The following is a 25261-nucleotide window of genomic DNA, read 5'->3' as shown; positions in this document are numbered from 1 at the left end:
CTTGAGTTCATACATCAGCATTTGGCTTCTTAGTAATAGATTGGACATAAGCATTTCTCAGGTATATTTGCATAAGCACATTGGGCCAAATCTTGCAGTCCTTAAGATTTACTCAGGCAAAAATCCCCATTGCAATCAAAGGGAATTTTGCCTGAGCAAGTACCATTCAACAGCTGAATAGGAACTTTAGGATTGTGACACATGAGAATTCAGAGCTTTAGGCTCCATTGTCTAGAGGTGAACCATATACCCTAGTCTGTGAATGATGTCATTTCAGGAATTAAGGATTAAGTTATATTTACAGTTGGGTTGTGGGGAGGGTATTATTTTCTTACTGGAGTTAAGGATTGTACAACATAGGCCTGACCCAAAGCCCACTGAAGCCAATGAGATTCTTTCTGTTGGCTTCAGTGAGCACTGGACTGAACCCTGTGATATTGTATTGTATGCCTGTTGGGCATAAACCAGATCAATGTTCATGTGGCTCTTCCATTCAGGAATATCTCCATAAATGTCAGAAAGGCCTCACAGTCCTTGCCTTGTGGTGGACACTCAGCTTGTGTGACTTACCGGTACTTGAATTTCAAGAAAGTCAGTGAGATGATGATTGAAGTTTGCCTGATTACTGATACTTTTCACTAGTTGTTCCTCCAAAAGTTTCCAGCTGACACCAAAGATACAAGATTCTTCAGCCAGTGCCCATTTGGATTTTCCATAAAATGTCATTCTACTCTATCTGGCTTAGTTCAGGTCTCTGGTTAATGCTAGAGTTCACTTGGCTCAGTTTAAGATCTACATATTGATTCACTCTCTACATTTGAGATGGCCAAATAGAGACCTCTCAAAGGGAGAATTAAATCAGTCTGAACTTCAAAACTTTCTCCTAAATAAGTTGGCAGTTGGGCTTGGCCCTGCCTAGTTACATCATTCACTTTAGAACAGTTTTATGTCTCCCTTTTTTGGGCCAAATTCTGTCTCCCACACCCCTACATGTAGAGGGCTCTGATCTCATTAGAACTGGTGTGATTCCACTGTGCCGGGGCATAGGTTTCAGTGAGATTATGCAGGGGTCCACACCTTCTGTGAAGTGTGGAAATGGGTAGCCACCTGCCATTCTCCTCCATGACTGGGGAGTGCAGGAGCTGCAGGGTGTGTTGAAGCCCTGAGTCTGCAGTATCAGCCCTGGAACGCTACCTTGGGGAAAACTTCTTTCCTCCTCTGGATTTCCCCAGTACCTGACCTAATAACATGGGCTATGTGCTATAGTCAAGATGTGCCCCTCTTGTAGCTGCTGCCATTGTATTCATTTACTTAAAGTTTCACCTCGTCCAGGAATGCCCAGTCAGGTCTCAGGTGTCCAGCCATCACCTATCCCTGGCTAAGGACCTTTGTCCCAGTCCCTACTGACTGGGGATTTTGAGGCTGCACAGCTCCCTGCCTTACACTGCAATATCCCCAGCAAGCCAGGCTACCTAAAGGCCAGCACCTGTGCTTTGCTTTCCCTTCAAGGGCTATGAACAGTAGCTACCCGTTAACACGCAGCTTCTTCTAAACAAGCACATTTATTCCTCAGGTAAAAGTATTACAGGGAAAACATTAAAAACAATAAAAGAACATGCATGCATCAGTATTACGAGGCTCTAGTAGGCCAGATCCTTCTGCAAGGGTTGGGGCCCTTGCACATGTAAGGGGACTGTTGCCCCCTTACTAACATTCAGTGGGGGTGTTTTGATTGGCTTGCTCCCAGCACTAAAAGGGGAAGGGTCGATGGCAAATCAGGAGCCTGAGACTGACAGTCCCCAGGAACAATGGGGAGAGGCCAATGCTCCAGATCAGCCTGATTGACAGGCTAATCAGAGGGTCAGGAGGCCAGGGAGGTCCCGTCCTCCGTGTGAGTTGGAATTGCCTGGGTCAGACTGAGTGGGGCCGAGCTAAGGAGAAAGCAGGGGCCCAAGCTGAGCTGGAGAGCAGAACCGTGCCAGATCCAGAGGGGCCTGAGCTAAGTTGCTGGGAGCAGAGCTGCAGCCCCAAAGCAGGGTTACAGAAGCAGCCTGCAGAGCAGACCTGTCCTGGGGGCAGAGCTGTAGCAACCAGAGCCAGAGAGGCCAGAGAAGCAGCCCAGGGAGCTGGAAGCAGAGCAGCAGCAGCAGCCGTGCTGAGGCAGAGTGGAGCTGGAGCTGGGGCTGGAGCAGTCCGGAGCTGGGTGCGGTGAGCAGCTGGGGAGAGTGAGGGGGACCCTGGCAGTGGGCCCAGCGCAGGGAGATACCTCAGCCAAGAGGCCTTGCAGGCCAGACTTGGAGGGGGATCGTAACCCTGACAGGGCGGGGGCGACGCTGGGAAGAAGGGTCCTGCCACCTAGAGCCTGAGAGCGTGTGGCCACCGCCAGAGCAAGTGTCCAACCCACAGCGTCTCTGCAGCACAGCCAGGGCCTGAGAAGGAGGCCCGGGACCTACAAGGAACAGACTGTGAACTGCCCTGACGTTCCAGAGACACTGCTTGTGATATTCCCTGCCTCAGAGCAGGGTGATGTGTTTCCTTTAACCTTTTCCATTTTTCTTTATTCTTTTTTAAAAGTAATTGTTAATTAAATAACTTGTATTTGCTTTAAATTGTATAAAATGATCAGTGGGTCAGGGAGGTGCCCAGTGCAAAGAGAGTACCCCGGAGTGGGGACACCCTAGCCCCTGTCCTAGGTGACCACAGCAGGGTTGGGGGTCAAGCCCCCCAGGAATCCTGGGCCCAGCCTTGTCGGGGTTTACGAGGACTCTGCCAGACAGGAGAGTGGAAGGGGAGTCCTCAAGGGCAGGGAGGCCTCTGGGTAAAGGAAGTGGGAGCGAGGACTCGGATCCTTTCGTTAGCCCACTTCACCGGGGTAGTGCAGAAGCCAGGAAAGTTCCCCACAATAGCGGGACCATTCCCCCGCTTACACACTGTTCATTTGCTGGATCAGAAAGAAGGCACTGGGTCTGTTTAAACACAGCCTTTTTATGCCAAAAGCTCTTTCTTTATCTGTTGGTCTCTGGAAAATCCAGTTTGAACTAGTATATGCAAGCCTCCTCAGGGGTTGGTACCTCTCTAGAGGTGTTTACAGTCCCGGAGTGATTCACCTTAATCACCCCCCACTATTCTTAGTTCATGGAGGAGTTGTGGCATCCTTCTCCCTGTGGTGCATACAATTCCCGGCCCACAGTGATACATAAACCATTCACACACTTAATATACTATGGTCCCCAAAGATGTTGCATGTGGTTGCAATATCTGTCACGCACCATCTTAGTCCCACAAACACTTTCCATTTTTCTGAGGAATTAGGGGAAATCTATGCAGAGAAGTTAGTGCTGTGGTTCAAGATGTACCATTTAGCAAGAGAGTCTCTGATCCCTCCACTTCCCCCAAAGTAGTGTTTGAAATTAGTCTGGGTTTTGCATGCTTGCAGTTTTACAGGCTATCTGCCAAGTGCAATAAAACCACTGGGCAGAAGAGAATAAGGACCAAACAGAATGCTTTCAAATAGTAAACTTAATGAGTCCAATCCCAAATAGCATCCCATTAGGGATATTTTTTTGCAGGTGATTACACCTATACATGTGAAATATTTGATGCAAGTCTGTCTTGTTTAGTAGTTTAGGGGCTAGGGAATTGTAAAATATGTTTTGTTGTATCCAATACCTTTTAATATCTTTATACATGCAGTGCCAGGAACTTACAATCAAATGTCAAAAGAGGGCAGGGTTAAACTTACTGCAGTAAGTGTACATTTTATACAGAGGCCACAAGTTTTACAGCAAATATTGAGTTTTTCTTGTCATCTTATCTAGGCCAAATCTTCTCCTATTATTATGAGAGAGGAGCAACCTCAGAAAACTGGGGTTGGATTCAGATGAGCCCCACTCACTCCCTACATTTTGGAAGCTTTTCCAGACCTTGTGAATTTTCCCTTTCTTTTTCTCAATACTTCTCCTCTGTTTTATCTCCTATCCTCTCCTGTCTTGCTCTCCCTCACCTCCCAAATCCCCAACATCCCCTTCACCTGTGCTACTACTATTCCTTTGTGAGTCTTCAGTCTAGCACTCTGGACAGCTGCTCTGTTCAACTCATGTGAATTCTGGGTTTTCCCCATATCTGAAGCCAGAGCATACCTCCCTCCTCCCCTCATCTATTCTAAGGAAGTGACAGAACTTGTGAGATCTGAAGATCGCAACTAGGCTAGCAAAGACTTCAGGATGGATTTAACCAAGGGCAGGAGGACTGTGGGGGGTTGGGGAGAAGATGGGTTTGAGGGATATGTAGCTGAATTTATTAGAACCTTGGGCAAGGTGTGGGGTTGGTTCAATTCCTGATTCAGGTGACTCCCCCTTTCCCCCCCTAATTGATTCATTGATCTCTAATCATAATATTGCTGTCTGATTGCTGGGTCTGCTTTGAAGCCCTCTCAAAAGTTGAGCTTTTCCTTTCAAAGCAAGAAGAATCAGAAATACTAAGTCTGCCTCTTGGGACTAATTTAAATGTCTGCTAGCTAAACTGTGCCCATAGCAGCAGGAAATAATTGAAATACTATCATGAGGATGAAGGACATAAGGGAAGCTGCATGAGCAGAAGACGTTAGCGAATGGTCTGATGAAAACCGCATCAGGGTTTCGGGTTACCTTTTATCAGGAAAGTTGAGACCTACAGAAACAACTGTAACAGTCCTTAGATGTGCTTTGAGTAAATAATACTTTACCAACAGGATACACAGAGATATGACAGTGAATCCCCTGGGTAACCAAAAATGCATCTGGAGATTTTGTGCAGTAAAGATCTTGAACAGTTTCCAACATATATCTTAGAAAGAAAACCATTTGTGTCTTCATAATTCCAGCCAATTTGGGTTAGGTTAGGTTTTATTATTATTATCATTACTTCCTATCCATTTTTAGTGCAAATTAAAATTATACAATTTGTTCTACCCATCCTCTGACTATATAGTACCTGTCTCTCAGACTCAGATAGAAACCAGATTTGGTTTATTGCTTCCCATTAGAATTGAGATAAGCCTCCAAAGTAGAAACAACGTAAGTTTTGATGATGTATGTAAGACAGTGGGCCTGACTCTTCTCCTCCTCCTCATTCTGGTATTAAACTGATGTGGCTCCATTGACTTTAACGGAGTTGCTCCAGATTACTGGTTTAGGGGAGAGTGGAATCTGACCCGTTAGTCTACAGGATAAACAACAATTATGAGTTTAGCTTGCAAACAAAGGGCAAGCTAAACTACATTACAGCACTATATCGACACGTCTGGTGAAGACGCACTATGCCAAGGGAGAGTGCTTTCCCTTCAGCATAATTATTCCACCTCGGCGAGAAGCAGAAGCTATGTCAATGGAACAGCACAAAACTTGCCTCGCTTGGGGTGTAAGGGAAGGCTTTTTCACACCCCTGAACGACGTAAGTTTTATATTGATTTTAGGCTGTAGTGTAGACCTGCCCAAAGTTGCTACAGAGCAATGGGCACAGTTCAAAATTATCCTAATGCGATTCGTTCTGAATGGAGGATTAAGATTAGGGCCCGCTGTAGTAAAGAGGTCTCTTTGGAAGAATCCCATCTGCACAAATAAAAATAATCATTTTCATTTGGATGTGAGAATAGTATATTTTAATAGGAACTTCCCAGAACACTAGGTTTGTCAAATTTCATACATATAATATATGATGATGATCCAAGTCACTTTTGATAGTTTATCTTAAACAGGCAAAACTTGAGTGGATCTTTTGGAATTTGATTTTCTTGAACTTCACTGGTATTTTCCAATCTTCATTGCACCTAACAGCTTATATTTGCCTTTGAAATGTGAAATCACATACAGTATCAAAACAAGCCTGTGGAATTAATGGCAGGTTGTGATCCTAGCTTTAATGAGACTTGAGGGGAAATCCTTAGTACAATGTGATAAACGCCGCAAGTTTAATTGGAAAAATGGTAAAATAATTGCAGTGGTGATTTGAAATGTTCTGCTGAAAATTAAAAGCTTGGGACCATGTATTCTCATTGGGATTCTTAGCAGAATTCACCACTGAGGGAATCCCTTGGGCAGGCCCTTGTGGATTAATGAAGTCAACGTGGCTCTGTGCAGGCACAGGCAGGGCCGGCTCTAACTTTTTTGCCGCCCCAAGCAAAACAAAAGAGCGCCGCCCCGCCGAAACAACCCCCCCCCCAAGCGCCGTGCCGCCGAAACAACCCCCCCCGAGCGCCGTGCCGCTGAAACAACCCCCCCAGCGCCACGCCGCCGAAACACCCCCCGAGCGCCGCCCCACCCTGCCGAAACAACCCCCCCGAGAGCTGCCCCGCCGAAACAAAAACAACCCACCCACCCACCACCACCCCCGAGCGCCGCCCAGCCGAAACAAAACAAACAAACAAACAAAAATCCCGAGCGCCCCCCGCCTCCCCAAGATTGGCCGCCCCTTACAAGGTGCCGCCCCAAGCACGTGCTTGGTCGGCTGATGCCTGGAGCCGGCCCTGGGCAGAGGGATTTGCCTACATGATTCTCCTTGCAGTATCAGGGCTGCATATGAAGGAGTTATTATTACCGCTTGGAGATCCTGAGGAATCTGAGCTGCAGGCTTCCTTGTTTCTCTGCCCAAGTGAGTCACAACACGGGTTGGAATAATAGCATCATATTTAGAGGTTGAAAAGACTTTTATCACCCACTCCATCTCTCTGCAAATGCATGATAGAAGCAACGCTCCATTCAAACCTCTTTATTGTTTATTATTATTAGATAACTGCTGACAAAGTGCTTGTCTCTGTCCAAGACACAAAATTAAGACAAATGCTGCTCGATTTAAAAAAAAACACAAAAGTTAAGAAAAATTAGTCTAATATATAGTCTATTTGCTGCTGCTCTCTAAGTACAAACACCATAGTTCTATAAATAGATTTGGGCAAGTGGTAGTACTGTCTGTAGGATGCCCCTGTTGTGGTAGGTGCTGCACAGATGCATAGGAAGACTCAGTCCCTCCCCTGAAGAGTTTACAATCTATTCTAGGTTCCAGTTTGTTGTGAATTTAAAAGGCTGATCATGAATGTTAACTATTTGATTAAGTTGGATTCCTTAAAAATGTTTTTCTTATGATGATGCTAGAAGTAACTTGATGAGCACACTGTTTCATTACTTTGATTTTAAACCTAGTGAATAATCCAGTTACCCACTATTTATTTCCTGTATTATATTAAATATATTCCTGTATCCTGATTGGAACAGCTGTGGTAGATAACCCAGCCTCCATTTGTAAGATAAAAGTTAGTTGTCAGCATTGTTCACTATGAATGAAATTCACTCTTGAGCTGAAGGTCTGGCATCTTTCATCCTGATTGGTCCTGTGGCATGTCACAAAGTCATATTCCATTATATAGTAATAGCGCCCCCACCACTGTAATGCACTCATTTCTAGAATGACTCTTGATTAATAATATAACTACTGCTTTTTTTATATCCAGAAAATTTGCAGTAAGCAATAGATTGCATCAAAACTCTTTATTTAGAGCTACAATCCATGAACAAGTACACGACAGAAATACTGTCTGATAAATGTGTTCCATCTAATACAGTAGATGTATATACAGATATTTAGAATTACATTTGTGCACTGAGTTATTTTGATTTGGGCTAGTATTTTAAAAAGTGCCTATGGGAATTTAAGTGCCCAACGTCTATCCACTTAAAATGGGAATTGGGCAGCTAACTCCCTTAATTACTTTTGAAAATCCCATCCTAGATTTGTACACTAACTTCCCTAAGTAACTGCAAATATATAATTGGCATGATGTTGACACGCAGATGCAACAGTACGCCTCCTTAGTCCATACAAATGCTTTAATTGTATGTCATTTAGTTTAACCCATTTACTGTAGGATAATATTTTTAATCTTTCACACCTTCCCTTGTATTTAAAGATCACTGGTGCAAATCCTGCGCTGGGCAGCTATGTGATGAGAGTGCTGGAGCTGAGTCCAGTGGATCTGCCAATTTGCTGATCTGCTGGATACTCACTCATGCGCAGACACTCACAGGCACCTCATGGGAGAGTGAAACAGCTGTGGAGGGCTGAAGTAGCAGCTGCAAAAGTGGCTTGGTTAGTGCTCCACAGCCGCAGGAGGGACGGCTCAATCCACCCCACCCCTCTGAAGATCCCCGGTGCAATGCTCATTTACTCTGCTTTACTGCAAGGAGGGATGACTTGGCCTGTTGTTTATATCTCTGTCCCCGTTTTTCTAAATTATAAAGTGCATGTGGGAGGAATCTTACACTGAGTGCTTGGCCCAATTAGCTGAGCCAGGCGCCAAACAGAGGTATTGTGAGGGATGGGGAGACTACAAATCCTCTCCCCTACAGGCTGCAAAGCAATCAGGGAGCTGATTTGTGGAGACTCCTCTACTTCAATGGCGAGAGTCCTTGCCGCAGCCCTTTGCATGATTCTTTCTGCACCCAAGCTGTGGCCTTCTGTGCCCTCCCATCACTGCATGCTGCTGTGCGGGGAGCTCCATGTATAGGATATACACCCAACCCCCAGAGTGGCATCCTGGCTGCCGGAGAAGGAGCAGGACTTGTCCCTTCTTGCACAACATGAGTATCCCTGTTAACCATGTTTACCTGTGTAAACAGCATGGTAACGTGGCTGACAAACAAAATTGCATGGGGGTTTGAAGTGCTACTATAGTGCTTCATTGACCTCAACTGTATAAACTAAATCTTCAACTATTTATTGTCTAAAAAGGCACATAGTTTTTCCTTGGAAGAGATAGGAAGAAAATTCATCTTAGAATGAATCTATTTAAATGATGTGGGCAGCAGAACGCCCACCTCTCCTGACATTTTCCCATCAAGAATATGCTCTCTAACAAATGGTTGTAACTTGGTCTATTCCAGACTGCACCAAGGTTTGATGATGAGAGCGCAAAACACACAACATCTGCTCTCCGTTATATGCTGAAAGGATGCAATGATGGAAACTTTAGAGAGCACAGTGTTCATAGAAAGACTGTGATCAGTGGGTGAACAGCAGTGTTCTCCAGTCTTTTTATAAACAATGCACCATTCAATCAAAATGTCCTGTGAAAGGAATCCGGGAGCCTTGGATCCCATCCAAATATTTTTTTCAAACAAACAAACAAACAAACAAACAAACAAACAGGTATGGCCATGGGGGAAAAAAACTTCTGTGATTATTGTTTCCTGGTAACCTACCTCCTATCAGGGGCATTAACATTCTGTGTCACTTTAGCTCTGGCTTTTTTTTTCTTTTGGAGGTAACATCTGTCTCTCTCCAGGATCAATGGAGCATCATGTCGGCTTCCACAAATAGCTGAATCCCATTAAAATATTTGATAGTTGAACATCTGGGGCTTTTTGTAGGAATTTCAGCAACATGAAATGTAGGGTTTGACTCACAGGCCTTTCGGAGGAAGTTAGAATGTCCAAAGAACTTCTCCCCTTTGAGAACTTGTGAAAAACTGGACAACAGTATCCTTATTGTTTCTCTGGAGAAGAAGCCACAGGCTTCATGGATCACCAAAGTCACACTTAGGGTGACCAGATCACAACAGTAAAATATCGGGACACATTGGGGTGCCGTCGGCCCCGCACACAGTCCAGCCCTGCTCCTCCCAGGCTCTGCCCCCACTCTGCCCCAGGTCCCGCCCCCTCCCCGCTTGGCCCCCCCTGTCACTGCCCCCTCCTCAGTCCCCCACCCACCGCTCACCACCTCCTCACCCCCCCCGCCACTCACCGCCTCACTCCCGTGCCACAAACCCCCATGCTGCCCCGAGAACCCCCGCTCGCTGCCTTACTCCCCCGCTAGCCCTCTCCCCCCGCCGCTGGCTCGCCGCTTGCCTCCTCACCCCCCCCCCCCCGGCTTGCCGCTCGCCTCCTCACAGAACCCCCACTCGCTGCTGGCTCCCCACTCACCGCCTCACTCCCCCGCTAGCCCCTCCCGCTCGCTGCTGGCTCCCCACTCGCCGCCTCACTCCCCCGCTAGCCCCCCCGCCTGCCGCTGGCTCCCTGCTCGCCGCCTCACTCTCCCACTAGCCCTCCCCACCTGCCGCTGGCTCGCCGCTCACCTCCTCACACACACCCCTGCCGCTGGCTTGCTGCTCTCCTCCTAACCCCCGCCCACTGCTGGCTCGCCACTTGTCTCCTCACACCCCCCCCCCGCCGCTGGCTCACTGCTCTTCTCCTCACCCCCCCCCCCACCCACTGCTGGCTCACCGCTTGCCTCCTCACCCCCCCACCCCCCCGCCGCTGGCTCGCTGCTGGCTCACCTCCTCACATCCCCCCCCCGCCCGCCGCTGGCTCACCGCCTGCTCCCTCACACCCCCCCTGTCCACCGCTGGCCTCTTACCCCCCCCCCTTCCTGCCACTCGCCTACTCACCCCTCCTGCTCGCCTCCTTACCTGATGTAACGATGCGGTTCTGGCGGGACCCAACTGAGAGTGCCAGTTCAGGACAAATTGCTAAAACATGGCAGTTACAGCCCAAGGCTGGGGGGTTTCCACCTCTAAGGCAAACCAAACCAGCCAGACAGTGAAGACTTTGGTCTCACCTCACTGACTAACCACAAGTCACACAAGCAATTCCCTTAGACACTCCAGTTTCCCAGTATCACCACCTGTGCCACTCGTTATGGGGACAAATGGTTATGAAAACCAATACCCCAGTAAAAGAAAAAGGGTTCTCCTGATCCCAAAGGATCAAGCCCCAGACCCAGGTCAATATACAAATCAGATCTTACCCACAAATCACGCTGTTGCCAATCCTTTAGAATCTAAAATCTAAAGGTTTATTCATAAAAGGAAAAAGATAGAGATGAGAGCTAGAATTGGTTAAATGGAATCAATTACATACAGTAATGGCAAAGTTCTTAGTTCAGGCTTGTAGCAGTGATGAAATAAACTGCAGGTTCAAAATCAAGTCTCTGGAATACATCCCCAGCTGGGATGGGTCATCAGTCCTTTGTGTAGAGCTTCAGTTTGTAGCAAAGTCCCTCCAGAAGTAAGAAGCAGGATTGAAGACAAGATGGAGGAGAGGCATCAGCCTTTTATAGTCTTTTCCAGGTGTAAGAACACCTCTTTGTTCTTACTGTGGAAAATTACAGCAAAATGGAGTCTGGAGTCACATGGGCAAGTTCCTGCATACTTTGCTGAGTTACAAGGCGTATCTGCCTTCTCTCCATGGGTCAGCTGTATAACTGATGGTCCTTAATGGGCCATCAAGCAGGCTAGGCAGAGCTAACACCAACTTGTCTGGGATGTCTCCCAGAAGCATAGCATAAGTTTGAAATACAGACAGTATAGAGCCAATATTCATAACTTCAACTACAAAATTGATACACACATATAGACAGAATAATTATAACCAGCAAACCATAACCTTGTCTTAGACACCTCATTTGACCCCCTTTATGCAAGATTTGGTGCCACTACAGGACTTTGGTTGCAACCATGTTCTATATGGTCCCAGTTCAAATCAATAACGTGACACCTGAATATCGGGACAAATGGGGTCCCGATCGTACATCGATTGGGATGCGGGACAAAGGGTTAAATATTGGGACAATCCTGATTTTATCGGGGCATCTGGTCACCCTAGTCACACTCCAGAGACGGACTAAGGGCCCCAGATGGAAGCGGTACATCATTTGGGAATAGAGGGACATGGCAATCCCCTGAATATCCTGTGCTTGCTGAAAGGGGGAGAAATCCCACAGAAGATCTTATGGTTGGTATATTATAGAGGTGGAGGAATCCCCCAGAAGACCTTACACATTGTAGGGAGGTACCCTAATGGGAGCTAAGATTTTTGCTCTCTTCAGGAAGGAATAAGGAGAATTGCCTGAAGATGCAGGGTTCAATGAGTCTGTACTTCCACTTAGAATTAAGTGTTTGAAGGGAAAATTGCCTTTAATAAGGCAGATATTTCACATGCAGAGTAAATACTGAATTGTCCACCCTGTATCTGTCCTGATAGTTTAGGATATTCTTTCTTAGAATGGGGCAAAAGAGCAAAGTTCAGATCTGAATTAAACTGCAAAGTCTTGGGGCGGCGGCTTTGGACCCATCTCTGCTTCTTATCGTACCTGGAATTCTTACTGGCAAGATGCAATTACTGAAGTGGCTCAGTAGGTGCATGTTATCTCTTGATGCACAGATGGGCCATTTATTATGCACTCAGCACAGTGTGGCGTCATTACGCACCTGACACTAGTTTTTGTAAATACAGATTAGAGATCAAAGGCAGGTCAGCTTTTTAAACGGAGCACCCGGCATGTTCCAGTGCCTAGTGCAGAGTGTGTGACATAAGGCATGAAAGTTTTGAGGGATATAAAATGTTAATCACTAAACCTGGCAGAGTCAAACCTTTTAATCTTTATTGCAGTTTTCTAGGGAGAGGCAGGTTATGGACAACACCCCGGAAAAGCTGAAGAAAGAGTTAGAGGAAGAGCTGCTATTAAGCAGCGAAGACTTACGTAGCCATGCTTGGTACCATGGACGCATTCCTCGGCAGGTATGTCCCTCCTGGATCTTCCCTTCACAGGCAAAGCTGTGGGCTTTCATATACAGACACAGACAGGTTAACACTGGAGTGTTACATACAGTCTGCATGAGGTCCCCAATTCAATAGAACCGGAATGCCTTCCAGTGTGAGAGAAAAGCGGTGTCTGATATTGTTTACTTAATATGCCTTGGTAAGACATAAAACTGAGGGAAGAAATCCACTTTTTCTTATACTTTAACAAACGAAAAACCATCCAGTGAGGAGAGGTAAGAATACTCCTCTGTGCTATAGACAAGAGCTACACTCTGTCCCCTAATATTGTTGTTCAGCTGTTGGCCTGAATTTAGATTGGTATGATTATCCAGAATTGAAAAATGTTCCAATCTTCTACCTTTCTTGAGTTTGAAATTATAAAAGAGCATACTAGTAGTAATAGTAGTAATAATAATTAATAGTTATTTGAAGTCGCTATCTTTTTATTTTGGTCTTCTACACCAAAAACATCACGAGCTCCCCCTGCTGGCTCATCATCAACATGCACCTGTCAAACGCTGTTCTCACAGTTATGAGCTTTCCTGGGGCCATCAGCAGATGCTGAAAATCAGGCAGAGCAGTCAGAAGCAGGCAGCTCTGTGGTTTGAAAATTAATGAATTAATGTTTGTCAAATGGGAAGGGCCAGCTTGGTTCAGAAAGAAACAGGGTTTTTTCAGCTTTTATGTGCAAACCGCAAAACAAAGAGAAGAATATGTGAAACCCATTTTAAGAATAGCTCTTTGTCTCTCGTGAAGTAACTGGAAGTAATAACTAAAAGACAAATTCTGGTTGCCTGCAACAATGTCCTCTAAAATTGTGTGTGTGTGTGTGTGTGTGTGTGTGTGTGTGTGTGTGTGTGTGTGTGAGAGATCAAAAGTTGTGTTATGTACTCCAGTATTCTGAGTAACTTCATTCCCCTTCACAGATGAGTTTCTTTTGACAAATTGGGGAAATATGCACACAAACACGTGGACTGCATTCTCTGGCCCTGTCCTAGAAGGTCCTCACAGACTCCTATTGCAGAAATTCTGTGGAATGGCCTCTGGATTTTAGAAGGAGCCAGAATTAGAGAGGGCAACATTCTGCCCCACGCTTTTCCTCCATCCTGTCTTTTCTGGTTTTAAACCTGTGCTCACAGAGCAGCCAGAATTGGGCCCTACATTTAGGATTAAATAACAGGACTCTACTGATGTGATACTAGCCAAGGCTGAGTATTCCCCTTCTGACTCCGAATGTGGGGTTTTGTTTTTGTATGTTTTCTCTCTAAGGTGGCAGAAAGCCTAGTTCAGAGAGATGGAGATTTCCTGATTAGGGATTCTCTCTCCAGTCCTGGAAACTTTGTTCTTACCTGTCAGTGGAAAAACATCTCTCAACATTTCAAAATCAACAGAACAGTCCTCAGACTCAATGAAGCCTACTGCCGCATTCAGTATCAGTTCGAACTTGAAAGTTTCGACAGCATCCCTGGGTTAGTGAGATGTTATGTGGGGAATCGCAGGCCAGTATCAAAGCAGAGTGGAGCAATTATTTTTCAGCCTATCAACAGGACCGTGCCACTGAGGTGTCTAGAGGAAAAGTACGGAGTATCTCCAGTTCGAAAAAAAGAATGCAATATCACTGAAGGAAAAACAGAGACTGCAAAAAGGCTGAGCCTCAGTATATACGGCGTGCAGTCCCAGGAGCACAGCTTAACCAAAGGAAATCTTTTAAGGTACTTTTCTCTTGTTCCACCATCTTCCATAAAGGGGAGTCAAGAACCCAATCCTGCTCCCACTGAAGTCAATGGGAGTTTTGTCCTCTACTTTCAAGGGGAAAGAATCAGGCCTCACGATCTCATCTAATAACTCATTTTTAAGGGCCTGATCCAAAGCCCAGTGAAGTCAGTGAAAAGACTCCCACTGGCTCCAGTGACTCCAGTGAGCTTTGGCTCAGGCCTTAGGGCTGGTCCACACTAACCCCCCACTTCGAACTAAGATACGCAAGTCGAAGTCGAACTATCTTAGTTCAAACTTACCGCGGGTCCACACACGGCAGGCAGGCTCCCCCGTCGACTCCGCGTACTCCTCTCGCGGAGCAGGAGTACCGGCGTCGACGGCGAGCACTTCCAGGAGCGATCCAGGATCGATTTATCGCGTCTAGACAAGATGCGATAAATCGATCCCAGAAGATCGATTGCTTACCACCGGACCCGGAGGTAAGTATAGACGTACCCTTAGAGGACTAACAGCTGTAATAAGGAGCTTTAAGGTAACTGTCTTCAATTATATTAATGTAAAACACAGAGATTACTGATGCCATTTGAATATGGCAGCAGCCCAGTTAAGTACAGATATTCTAACAAGCTAGATGAATGGTGTAATCAGATTTTGAAAATAATCAGCTCTAAAATATCTTTGAAAAAACATGATTTGGGTTTTTTGCAGTGAGATCCGTTTCCTCAGCAAGATGGTGTTTGCGCTCTGCAGCGCTGGTTCCTTTCACTCACACTGGTGTGACTCAGGACCCTCTCCACCGAAGTCAATGGTATCAAACCAGTGTGAGTGAAATTGGTCTCAGTCTCTGTAAATACAATAATGGTGCAGCTTGTGCAGTAGCTTAGAAATAATAAAAATGCTAAACATAAATTGAAGGTTAAAAAAAGTAAAAGGTTTGTTGTTACTCTCAAGTTGAGCCCTTTTTCTTCTGCTGCAGTGAAGAAAATGCCACAAATGGGTTAAGAGAGTTAAAAAGAGAGAAAGTGAGATGGACTAAAATAAAGTGCACTAATAAAGCTGACTGTTTGGAAGGAGACAGCCGATGGATTGTAGTTCTTCATTACTGCCCAGTTCAGGTGTTGTATTGAAAAAGTCTTAGCATGCCAGCAAAAAGGGACCCAAACTGCTATAGCAACTTTTTGACTACAAAAATTCCAAATCATTGTCTGAGATTCTCACCTGGATCCTGGAATCTGATCTACGCTGCTGGACCCCTATGCCTCTATGGAGCCACCCTGACTTGAACGGGACTCTGGGGGAGGAGGGGCTAGCCCATGAGGCGTCGCAGTGAAGTCAGTGGGACTTCAGACGAACGCAGAGGGGTGCCTGTGCAGCAGTGGGGTTGGGCTGCTAATGCTGTCTGCTCTTGAACTTAGAAATGCAGTTGGTAGACACTGTTAATGCCTTTTATGAAAACTGAATGTTGGCTGAACAAGTCGTTCATCCAAAGCCTGTAAATAACTATTCTGCATCTGATTTTCCTGGGAGTGTCAACCAAAGCATGTCCGTAATTACTCTCCTGTGGCTGAACCAGAGCAGAAATGGAAGGGCAGCTTTCTTTTCTGTTAGCGCAGTGATACTCAGACTGAGGCTCGCGAACCGCAAGAGGCTCTTTAATGTGTCTCCTGCAGCTGTTTGCGGCACGTGATATTAAACCACTGGTGTGATTTAATTATTAACTAATCAGGATGTTTTTACTATGTTATTAACCAACTGAAGTTGATAAAACAATAATAATACTTGGTCAGCCATTTTGCTGTGAGAAAAAACTAAATATTTCTCCCGTCATTTGAATATATAGTTCTATAGTAAATGAAACAAATAATTCACACTCCTGTGGCTCTTTTGGGCAATGTTGATCGATAATTTGGCTCCTGAACCGCTGAGGTCTGAGTATCACTGTGTTAGAGAATGGGTTCTTAACCTGAAGGTCGTGACACACACTCCAACCAGGGAACACAACCCTCCTCCCTTTCTTTATGGCTAGGAGAGAAAAGGAGTCACAGATCTTTCCTCTGCTGTAAGAGGGGTTCACAGCATGCAAAAGGTTGAGAATAAAGCATTAATTTCTGCCCTGCCATGTTGTATGATTACAGACCTATTACCATGTTTCACAAAGCAATAACTCTCAGTACTCAATGCTCAGAGCCAGATCTTCGCCCATACTAAGGCCCCTTTGGGCTGCTCTGGCAGCATAAGGGACCCTCTAAGCTGCTGTAAGTGGGAAGCTGAGGACTCCCCTTAGTTCTGGCACAACTGAAGATTGGGCCTGTATATTAAGTGTCCTACTGCACTTTAATGATATATTGTTGTGTTGCCTTTTTCCCTCCCTCAGAAACAAAGAAAAAAGTGGTAGCCAGCCAGCTAGTTTGGATCACGTCCAGGAGAAAAGATTCCCCCTAAAGGCTCACCAGTCAGAAAGCTACCTGCCAATAGGTATGTCTGTAGGCAGATTTCTAATAACTCCTTAGAAGATGCATGCCAGCAGGCAGTCAGCCTTCTACCCTATCTTCAGGGTTACATTTTAATATGCTAGAGATTTTCAGAGACTGAAGACCACATGAAATTCACGGTCTCAAGTGTGAGAGTACTGAATACAGTTAGCATCTGATGACTGTTCAGTGGCCCATGGAAATGGAGTTGATATGCTCATTATAATTACTAGACCAAGTACTCTATTTCGAAGGCACCTATCAGCTTGGTATGGCACCCTAGTGATCAGGTTTACACATCAGAAAAATGATTATTATGATTGGCACTAATAGGTCCACTTCTTGGCAGTGTCACCATCTCAACCCTAGAGTTTTACAAGACCCTCAACAGTTTCACTGATACCGTCCTGCCCATAGCTTCTTGAGCAGCTGTGGTAAACCTGACACAATTTTGTACATTTCGCTGCTATTACTCAGGTAATGCAGCTAATGCAGAATCAGTACTCTGCTATTTTCCACCACTTGTTACTGCTGGTGGTTAGGGAAGAGGAAGTGGGGCAGCTGTACACTCTGTTCCTCTTATCCTCCTTTGATCTTCCTCTCTCTGCTTATATCACAATTCTGCTGCCATTGCTGCCCCATGTAACTTTCCTGGGCAGCAGCAATATGAAATTTACAAGAATGTGGTCAGTTTCATTTGCATTACCCCACTGATAGAAGACTTACTAGCACTCGCCCAATTGCCAGAGAAATTTTGCTTACCTTCCCCCCACACCCACACCCACCCTCCAAGCTACACCCAGAGGGGAAAATTGTAAGGGAACCCCCTTCTATGCCAAACAGGAGCACTGTGTGAGGAAGCTTGCACTGAGGTTGTGAGTAGCTCTATGGATAAATTCTGGCCTTTGGTTTCCAAGGCTGTCAATCTTGAACTTTTCTAGAGCACTAAATCTGTTTGAAAAATAAAATAAAATAAAATAAAATGGGTGTTGTGGGTTTTAAACTGATTTCTAAATGCAGGAGTTCTCAAACATTTCTGTGGTGTGGACCACACCTTAATAGAGAGATTGTCTAGTCATGAGCATCTCTCCTTCCACTGTACTCCCAGACATAATTGCACAAACTGCCTTCCTTCCCATTTGCGATTGGATGAACGGCCTTCCTCCCATTCATGATTGCAACAACATTTATGTAGCATCTATAGCAATTACCCTGAAAAGTAAAATTAGGAAAGTATTTCATGTGTGATTTATGTATTTATTTATATTATGATGGTGGCCAGAGGCCTCCAATCAGGAGCAGGGCCCCTAGACACCATACAGACACATAGTAGGAGACAGTCCCTACTCTGGAGACCTTACAATCTGGGGGTCTTTAATGCAGTGCAGCAGCTGGTAATGAGAAGTAAGACCAGCATGATGTGATCAGTGAGCTCTCTGCAGACAACCAGCAAGTGCTCCGTTGGCCACAATTTGGGAACTTCTGTCTTCAGAATCCTGCAGCCAGCCCTCGTTTGATGTCAATGGGATGTTTGCCTGTGTGCTAACTACAGGATGGGGCCTATGTGTGTAAATATTACAGTGCACACACGTTCCCCCACATTTGAGTCAACTGTCTTCTAGGGATACAGAATTAGAATCCCTGAAGTTCATTCTTTTCATACCTCACTACATGCCCAGACTCCACTTTAAGGAAGTTTTTCTTTCATTTCAAAACTTGTCATTCTTAAAAATGACTCATATGCCTCGTGTGGTGCAGCTATAAGATTCTGTTTTTATCTGGCAGATCAAGTTACAAACTCACTCCTATTCCAAGCCAGGACTTGCCAGCCTTTGTGTGCTGTGGGGATGTGGGTTATTGTCAGTGTTACCACAGGGTGACATTACAGCCCAGCTGCTCTCTGTATTCGGGATTTTGTGAGGAGAATTTGCTTGGTAGCTCATCTCTTAAAATATACGTTTTAAACAGTGTTTGACAGAATGAAGAATTTACATGATCTGAAACACTTCCCCCAGTAAACAACAACAGCAACAAAAAAAGAACTGTAAAGTGTATCTCAGGATTATATGTAGTATTGCCTTAGATGCTATTATTACATCATAAAAAATTATTCTGTTCTTCACCTGCAGGTTCGAGGCATCCATCTCAGCTACCTGAAGTAGATACAAGCCCATGTTCAAATTCCCCTGCATTTAGAACAGGCAGTGAACCTACTCTAAGCCCCACAGTAGTTCGGAGGGTCGCTTCCGAGTCGCCAGTAGGAGAAGCTCTTAGAGGATCAGACAGCCAGCTCTGTCCCAAGCCTCCACCTAAACCCAACAAAGTGCCCTTGCTGAGGCAACCTCAGTCTCCTTTAGCTTGGCACAGTTCAGAGGCACACTACTGTGAATTAAACCCTGCCACCTCCATAGACTGTGGAGCAACACAGCAATCTCTGTCTCAGAAGAGCAGCTACGTGGAGCATCTGATAGCTAAAGAGAATGGATTGCTCTCATTCAGGAACTCTGAAACAAGTTATCTGATCCATGAAGATGATGCCTTACAGAGCTCAATGGATCCATTAGCAGCTTGGACTGAGATGGCTGAAGAGGGCAGCATGTTTGTAGCACCTGTTCTTGAGACAGTATCCAGTTTTAAACCAAATGATTTTGAATCCAAACTTCTTCCTCCTGAAAACAAGCCACTTGAAACACCAATGTTAAAAAGAGTTAAGGAGCTATTCACCAACAGTAATCCAAAGATTATTGCCCGGCATATGCTTAGAATGGACTGCAAGGTAATTTTTTTTTATTATTTGGTTTTTAATAATTGTAAAGGGAAGTAACTTTTCTGCATGTCACTGGATACCCTGCCAGATTAAGCTTTTTTTAAAAAAAAAGATTTGAAAGAATTAAAGGAGAGATCTGGGACTAAGGTAATGTATATATTTACTTGGGGGACTTGCAGAGATTTATCAAGGGGTAAGGTTGGAAAAGAGTTTTTAGCCTCTGAAGAATGATTACAAATTTGTCTCTGGACCAAAAATCCCTCTTAGTTGTCCCTAATTTTAGACCTATATTTCCCTCCATTCCAGACAAATTTGATGTTCTCTTTATTGGTTGTAGATTTATTTACAGCAGAAATGCTGACTCATGAAACTGAGATTAGGAAAAATGGTATTTATTCTGAAGGAATGAATCCCATATCAGAGAGAGAGAACACCACACATTGCTCATGTTACTGGAAGGCACTCAGAGACCAAAATGGTGGGCATGAGCTAAGAACCTGAATAGAATACAATCTGTTTTAGCTTCCTGTCTGAATACTGCTCTGCTAACCCTTGTTTGGGTCTTTGGGCCTTGACAGGATGAGAGGTAGTGGAAAGTGGCTGCAGAGCCTTTAGATGCAGTTCTCTCCTCGCATGCCATTTGTATCCTCTAGCTGCACACCTTGGTAAGCAGGGCCGGCTCAGGCTTTTTTGCCGCCCCAAGCAGCAAAGGAGGGGTGGGAGGGGGGGAAAAGCCGTGATCGGCGGCACTTCGGCGGCAGCTCAACCGCGCCGCTTCATTCCTCGGCGGCAATTCGGCAGCGGGTCCTTCGCTCCAAGATGGACTGAGGCACCCGCCACCGAATTGCCGCCGAAGACCCGGACGTGCCTTCCGTTGGCCGCCCCAAGCACCTGCTTCGTTCGCTGATGCCTGGAGCCGGCCCTGTTGGTAAGCATCAGAAGCATGCAGATATTTTTACAAGGAGGCAGGCTTTGTTATACAGGCAAATCTTTGAGCAGCGATTCTGAACTCAGCAACATGGAAAAAGGAAGAGAGAAATTCAAGTACAAACAGCCCTTTTTACAGGATAATGATTTTATTTAAAGGGAACATGAAACCCATTTGAATTCTAAGTCATTTGAAGTGGATAGTTGTGAGTGCTGTATCCATTAGAAACACAGTATTTGAGAGAGAGAGTGGCATGGCTCACACTTCTTTGGTGTGAACCTGGTTCCAGATCCTCAAAGGTATTTAGGCACCCAATTCCCATTGAAATCAGTAGCACTGGTTCTAATGAAATCCAGGGGAGTTAGGGTATGTCATAATTGCAATGCCTATGATTCAAATGACATGAAACCCACACATCATCTGGGTGTGGTGTTCTGTCCCATCTAGTGGCACTGAGACCACTTAGAGAGCAATTAATGAGTCTGCCCTACAGCCCGAGCTAAGAGGCAGTTGGCTTTTTGCTCATGTGACAGAGGCTCATGCACTAAGCTCCAGAGGCCCCAGGTTTGATCCCACCCGCCGAGGACTGGGATCTGTCAGCATTACATGGAGTAGCATTTCCTTCTTACCGCCATCAGCTCCATTACACTCCTTTAAACTCTCTATACAATCTATTCTATAGTCATTAGAATTGAATGGTTATTGATCGATTCTTGTTAGGAGTGCTTCACTGCGAAAGCATACTCAAGGTTTGTTAGTTTAAAAAGGGCGCTGGAGGCCAAAGAGATGGTGCATTGTAGTGATTTCCTAATGGCATATTTGTGCACTCACATGAGGCTATATAGGTGAAATCAGTGCATCAGTTAATTCAGCCAGTCATTTGGGAACTATATTAGTGAGAAGTGATATTGTTTCTAATTATGTTAAAAAATGTACATCACCTGCCCAATATCCAGAGGGGGGCAATGGCTCCTCCTGAGGCAGAAATGGATAATGCTGTTTGTTATAACTCAAAACAAACTCTTCTCTCCAATGTTTACTGTAAAACTTGCCTCATAAAGATACAGCATTTGTCTCATCTGCTACTCACTGAGCATGAGATTTAGAAGAGAGTTGGTCAGTTTTTAAAAAAGATTTGCGTGCTCAGTGACCTAGCAAGGGCTTTTTCTCCCCCTCTGTGGTTTCTAATAACTTACACGGAGAACTGCACAGTTTCTCCAAGACTCATTTAGGAGTCACGTTGGCGAATGGGACATGTGACTACTGTCAGCCATAAAAATGAACAAATGGTGCTGCAGTGATTTCAGGTGTATTGAGTAATGACAGGTGAACCTGCCTAACATGGACATTACACTGTAAGGTAGAAAGAACTGGGTTGTGCCAGTTTCCCCCAACAAAATGCTACTGCTAGTACTCCCCCAATGCTAGTATACTTACTAGTGGCTCCACAGCCCCAAGGGAGCATGATTAGCCAGGTAGGGGGGTGGTTAGCACACCCACCCTAACCACCTGCTGGCATCCACCAGTAGATGCTGAGGTAGCATACACTGTTTCTTTCTGAGGCAGTGGCACTGGCTGCTTCTAAATGTGCTCCCCTAGGCCCTCCTGAGCCATTCTGATGCACATGTGTCCCTCATACACAGAATGGCTCAGCGAACCTCCACTTAGCAGCTACACCTCTGCACCACCCTTCCGGAAGAAATGCCAGAATTTGGCTACCTTACAGTCATAGAATCATAGAAGTATAGGACTAAAAGGGACCTCATCAGGCAGGAACTACTAAACCTAGACCATCCCTGACCGTGTTTGTCCAACTTAAAAATCTATAGTGATGGGGATTCCACAACCTCCCTTGGAAAACTATTCCAGAGCTTAACTACCCTTATAGTTAGACAGTTTCTCCTAATATTTAACCTAAATCTCAGTTAATGCAGTAATGTTCACAGTCCTCTTTATAATAGCCCTTAACATATTTGAAGATTTATCAGGTCCCCCTCAATCTTCTTTTCTCAAGACTAAACATGCCCAGTTTTTCAAACTTTCCTTATAGGTCATGTTTTCTAAGCCTCTTTAGAAAACTAATAGTTCTAATAATCGCACTTCTCTAGCCCTTATTTTTTTCAAAGCCCAGCGCAATCTAACTAATCTAGTACCTTTTCTCCTTCTACCGTAGAAGTTTTAAAAATGGAATTTTAAAACCATCATAATAAGAAGAATGGCTTTCAATCTAATAGCAAAAGTGTGTGTTGAGTGAAGTAATTCCCTTAGATGTACCCTAGTTTAGTAGGAAATCTTAGCGGCTGTAATTAGCCTAGCAAACTTAATTAAGACCTGCTTCCATAATGGAACATTACAAGATCTGTAACAAATGTGGCTGGAGATGCTTCTTTCTGATGGCTACATTCACTCAGTTTGACCCTTTCAAAGTGCCTATGGGTTCTCTTTCAATCTTGCTTATTCCCCCTGATCCTGTGACCATCAGGCTAATTTAGATGCAACCTGAAATGACAACCTGTTCTCTGCCTGTGCTGCTGGGATTGAACGATTGTCATCTGTTTGGAATTGGTTATATACTATTGGTAGCACAGAATTCTAAAGTATTACAACAGATTTGCATACAAACAGGGCCACATTAAAGCCTGCACACTATAGATTTGTGTGTAGGACCCAAGCTCCTGAAGTCTGATTACATCAGAATCTCAGCTTTCATTTAAAAAATAAAGTTTGTAGCCCTCAGAATTGTGAAGGAACACTCAAACATTTACCAGGTGTAACTGAGGTAGTGATGTCTGCTTGTCTGCAGAAAGCCTGGAACAATAGCTGTGAGAGGAGGAACTGTCCCATTCAGATCAATGGGCTGTTAACTCCCAGACCTAGTGCTCTGGTGGTGCACACTAACTCCACTCAAGTAGGGCACTATGTATGGCAGGAGGAGATGAGCAGTGGGTCTGATCCGTTCACCCAAGCAGATTAACTCTGTCCTCTCCATGAGGCCCTGTGCCAACACTCCTGTCTCTCTGGGAGGGAATCGTCCAGGGGGGCAAAGCCACTGGGTACCCAGTGTCATGGTGTGCCTAGGGCTCCATATTGCCTTAATCCAGTCCTGCAGACAGAGGTTGGCACTTAGATGCTATGGCGATAGAAAGGCAGATTAGATTAGAAATTTGTCAGCATATGAACATTAAAACAATACTCATTAGATAATATGAACATTATTAAGATTAATAGCGATTAATAGTTCTTATAGATGTAGCAAATTGCAAATAATCATTATGTATTTGAAAGGCAAAGGACTAATGCAGTGGGGAGGGAAAATAGAGGGCTTTTTTGTATGAATTACTGTCAGACGCAGAGCACTCACATAGTCCTTTCCAAATTCAGAATGCTTTGTGTACATTAATTCATCCTCACAACAGCCCTGTGGAGTGAAGAAAAAGCACTGTTACAGTATTTTACAGATGAGGAAAGTGAGGCAAAGAGGTTAAGTATCTTGGCCAGAGTGCATTAGTGTCAAAGCAAAGATCAAGCCACGAGACCACTCCGTGCTTTTGTTGGATGTGTGGGGATCTGCTTTTGGTAGAGTGCTTGATCAGATCTGTTGTGGGTTTGACACAAGCCCTACAGCTCTCTTCTCTGGAAGAAAATCTCCTTATGATGCTGCTTGTTTTCTGTTGTTGTTTTTTAAAAACCAGATCAAAGAACTAGTCCTTATTTCTTGGCCATAATTCTTATTTGTTTTCATATACTTGACTCACTAAAGGAAAGCATTTCTAAGTTCTGCACAAAACCTCCTTGTGTGTAATGTACTCAGCATGTTTCTGTTTAATGGGGATATTTTTTAATGGCTTTATATTAGTGTTCTAGCTGTACAGCGAGTTAGAGTAACACTACGAATGAATCAAACTCCTCCTTTCCTTAAATAAGTCAACTTCCTGGATCAGTGTGTGAGAACTTTTTCACTTGACAGGTTGCTAGGATACTAGAGGTCTCTGAAGAGATGAGGAGGAGGATGGGAGTGAGATCAGGTCTGGAGCTCATTACATTGCCCTATGGACACCAACTGCGCTTGGACATAATTGAAAGGTATACATTCTTGTTACATTGTGCTTCACTCCTGGGACACTTGGTTAGAGTCTCAGTCTGTTGTTGGTATTGGTGTGTCTTATATCTCCAGGTAGAAACACCCTCCTTCCCCAATAAACACTTTACAGTATTCTTGTATACTACGTTGAAATCCACTGAGAGGTAATTTATTGGGACACGGAGATATTGTACAGCTTTGTGCTTAGGAGGACTCGTGGAGATCATCAGGCAACTCCATGGAGGGAGTGCTTGGAGGAAAAAAACAGGTATTAAGGGTCTGATTCTGGTAGGGGAACCTGAGCCCGCCCTCTACTCCAGGTTCCAGCTCTGGGGCCCTCTCTTCAGCAGCCAAGGTCTGCCCTATCCTATTCCTTGCTGCTTTTCCCCTGAGCCTTTCCTAGCTCTCTGGCTCTCCCCCTTCCCTGAGTTTACCAGCCCAAACTCCCTCCTCCCAGGGAGTAACTGCAGGCTACTTATCTCTTTGCCCCAACCACGCCTCCCTTCTCCCAGGCAGTGACTACAAACTACTTCCCCTTGCTGCTCTTCGCTCCTGGGCTTAATACAGGCCCCACCTGTTCCTGTCCAGCTGAGCCTCTTCTCATTAATCCCTGCTCCCTGGCTCTTCCTCTAGGTGCGGCTGAAGTGGCTAATTGGCTTACCTAGCCACCTTATCCCTTCAGGCCCTGTGTGGGGTGGACACCCCATCGCAGATGTGCAGTAATATAAG

The 25261-nt window shown here is 45.0% G+C and overlaps 1 protein-coding gene across 1 annotated transcript in view; it reads left to right on the top strand.

The window, feature by feature from the left end:
* Positions 1–25261, top strand: part of BCAR3 (BCAR3 adaptor protein, NSP family member) — an 88738-nt gene that overhangs the window by 57836 nt on the left and 5641 nt on the right. Inside the window, exons 4-8 of the mRNA XM_065409367.1 lie at positions 12417–12545; positions 13839–14281; positions 16660–16760; positions 18886–19532; positions 24419–24534. Of these exons, the coding sequence (XP_065265439.1) occupies positions 12417–12545; positions 13839–14281; positions 16660–16760; positions 18886–19532; positions 24419–24534 (1436 nt within the window). The remainder of the gene's footprint in view (positions 1–12416; positions 12546–13838; positions 14282–16659; positions 16761–18885; positions 19533–24418; positions 24535–25261) is intronic.

The sequence above is a fragment of the Emys orbicularis genome, chromosome 8 (assembly GCF_028017835.1).
Source record: "Emys orbicularis isolate rEmyOrb1 chromosome 8, rEmyOrb1.hap1, whole genome shotgun sequence".
Taxonomy (NCBI): domain Eukaryota; kingdom Metazoa; phylum Chordata; order Testudines; family Emydidae; genus Emys; species Emys orbicularis.
Note: the sequence above shows the minus strand (reverse complement) of the source record. Positions and strands in the feature narration are given on the sequence as shown.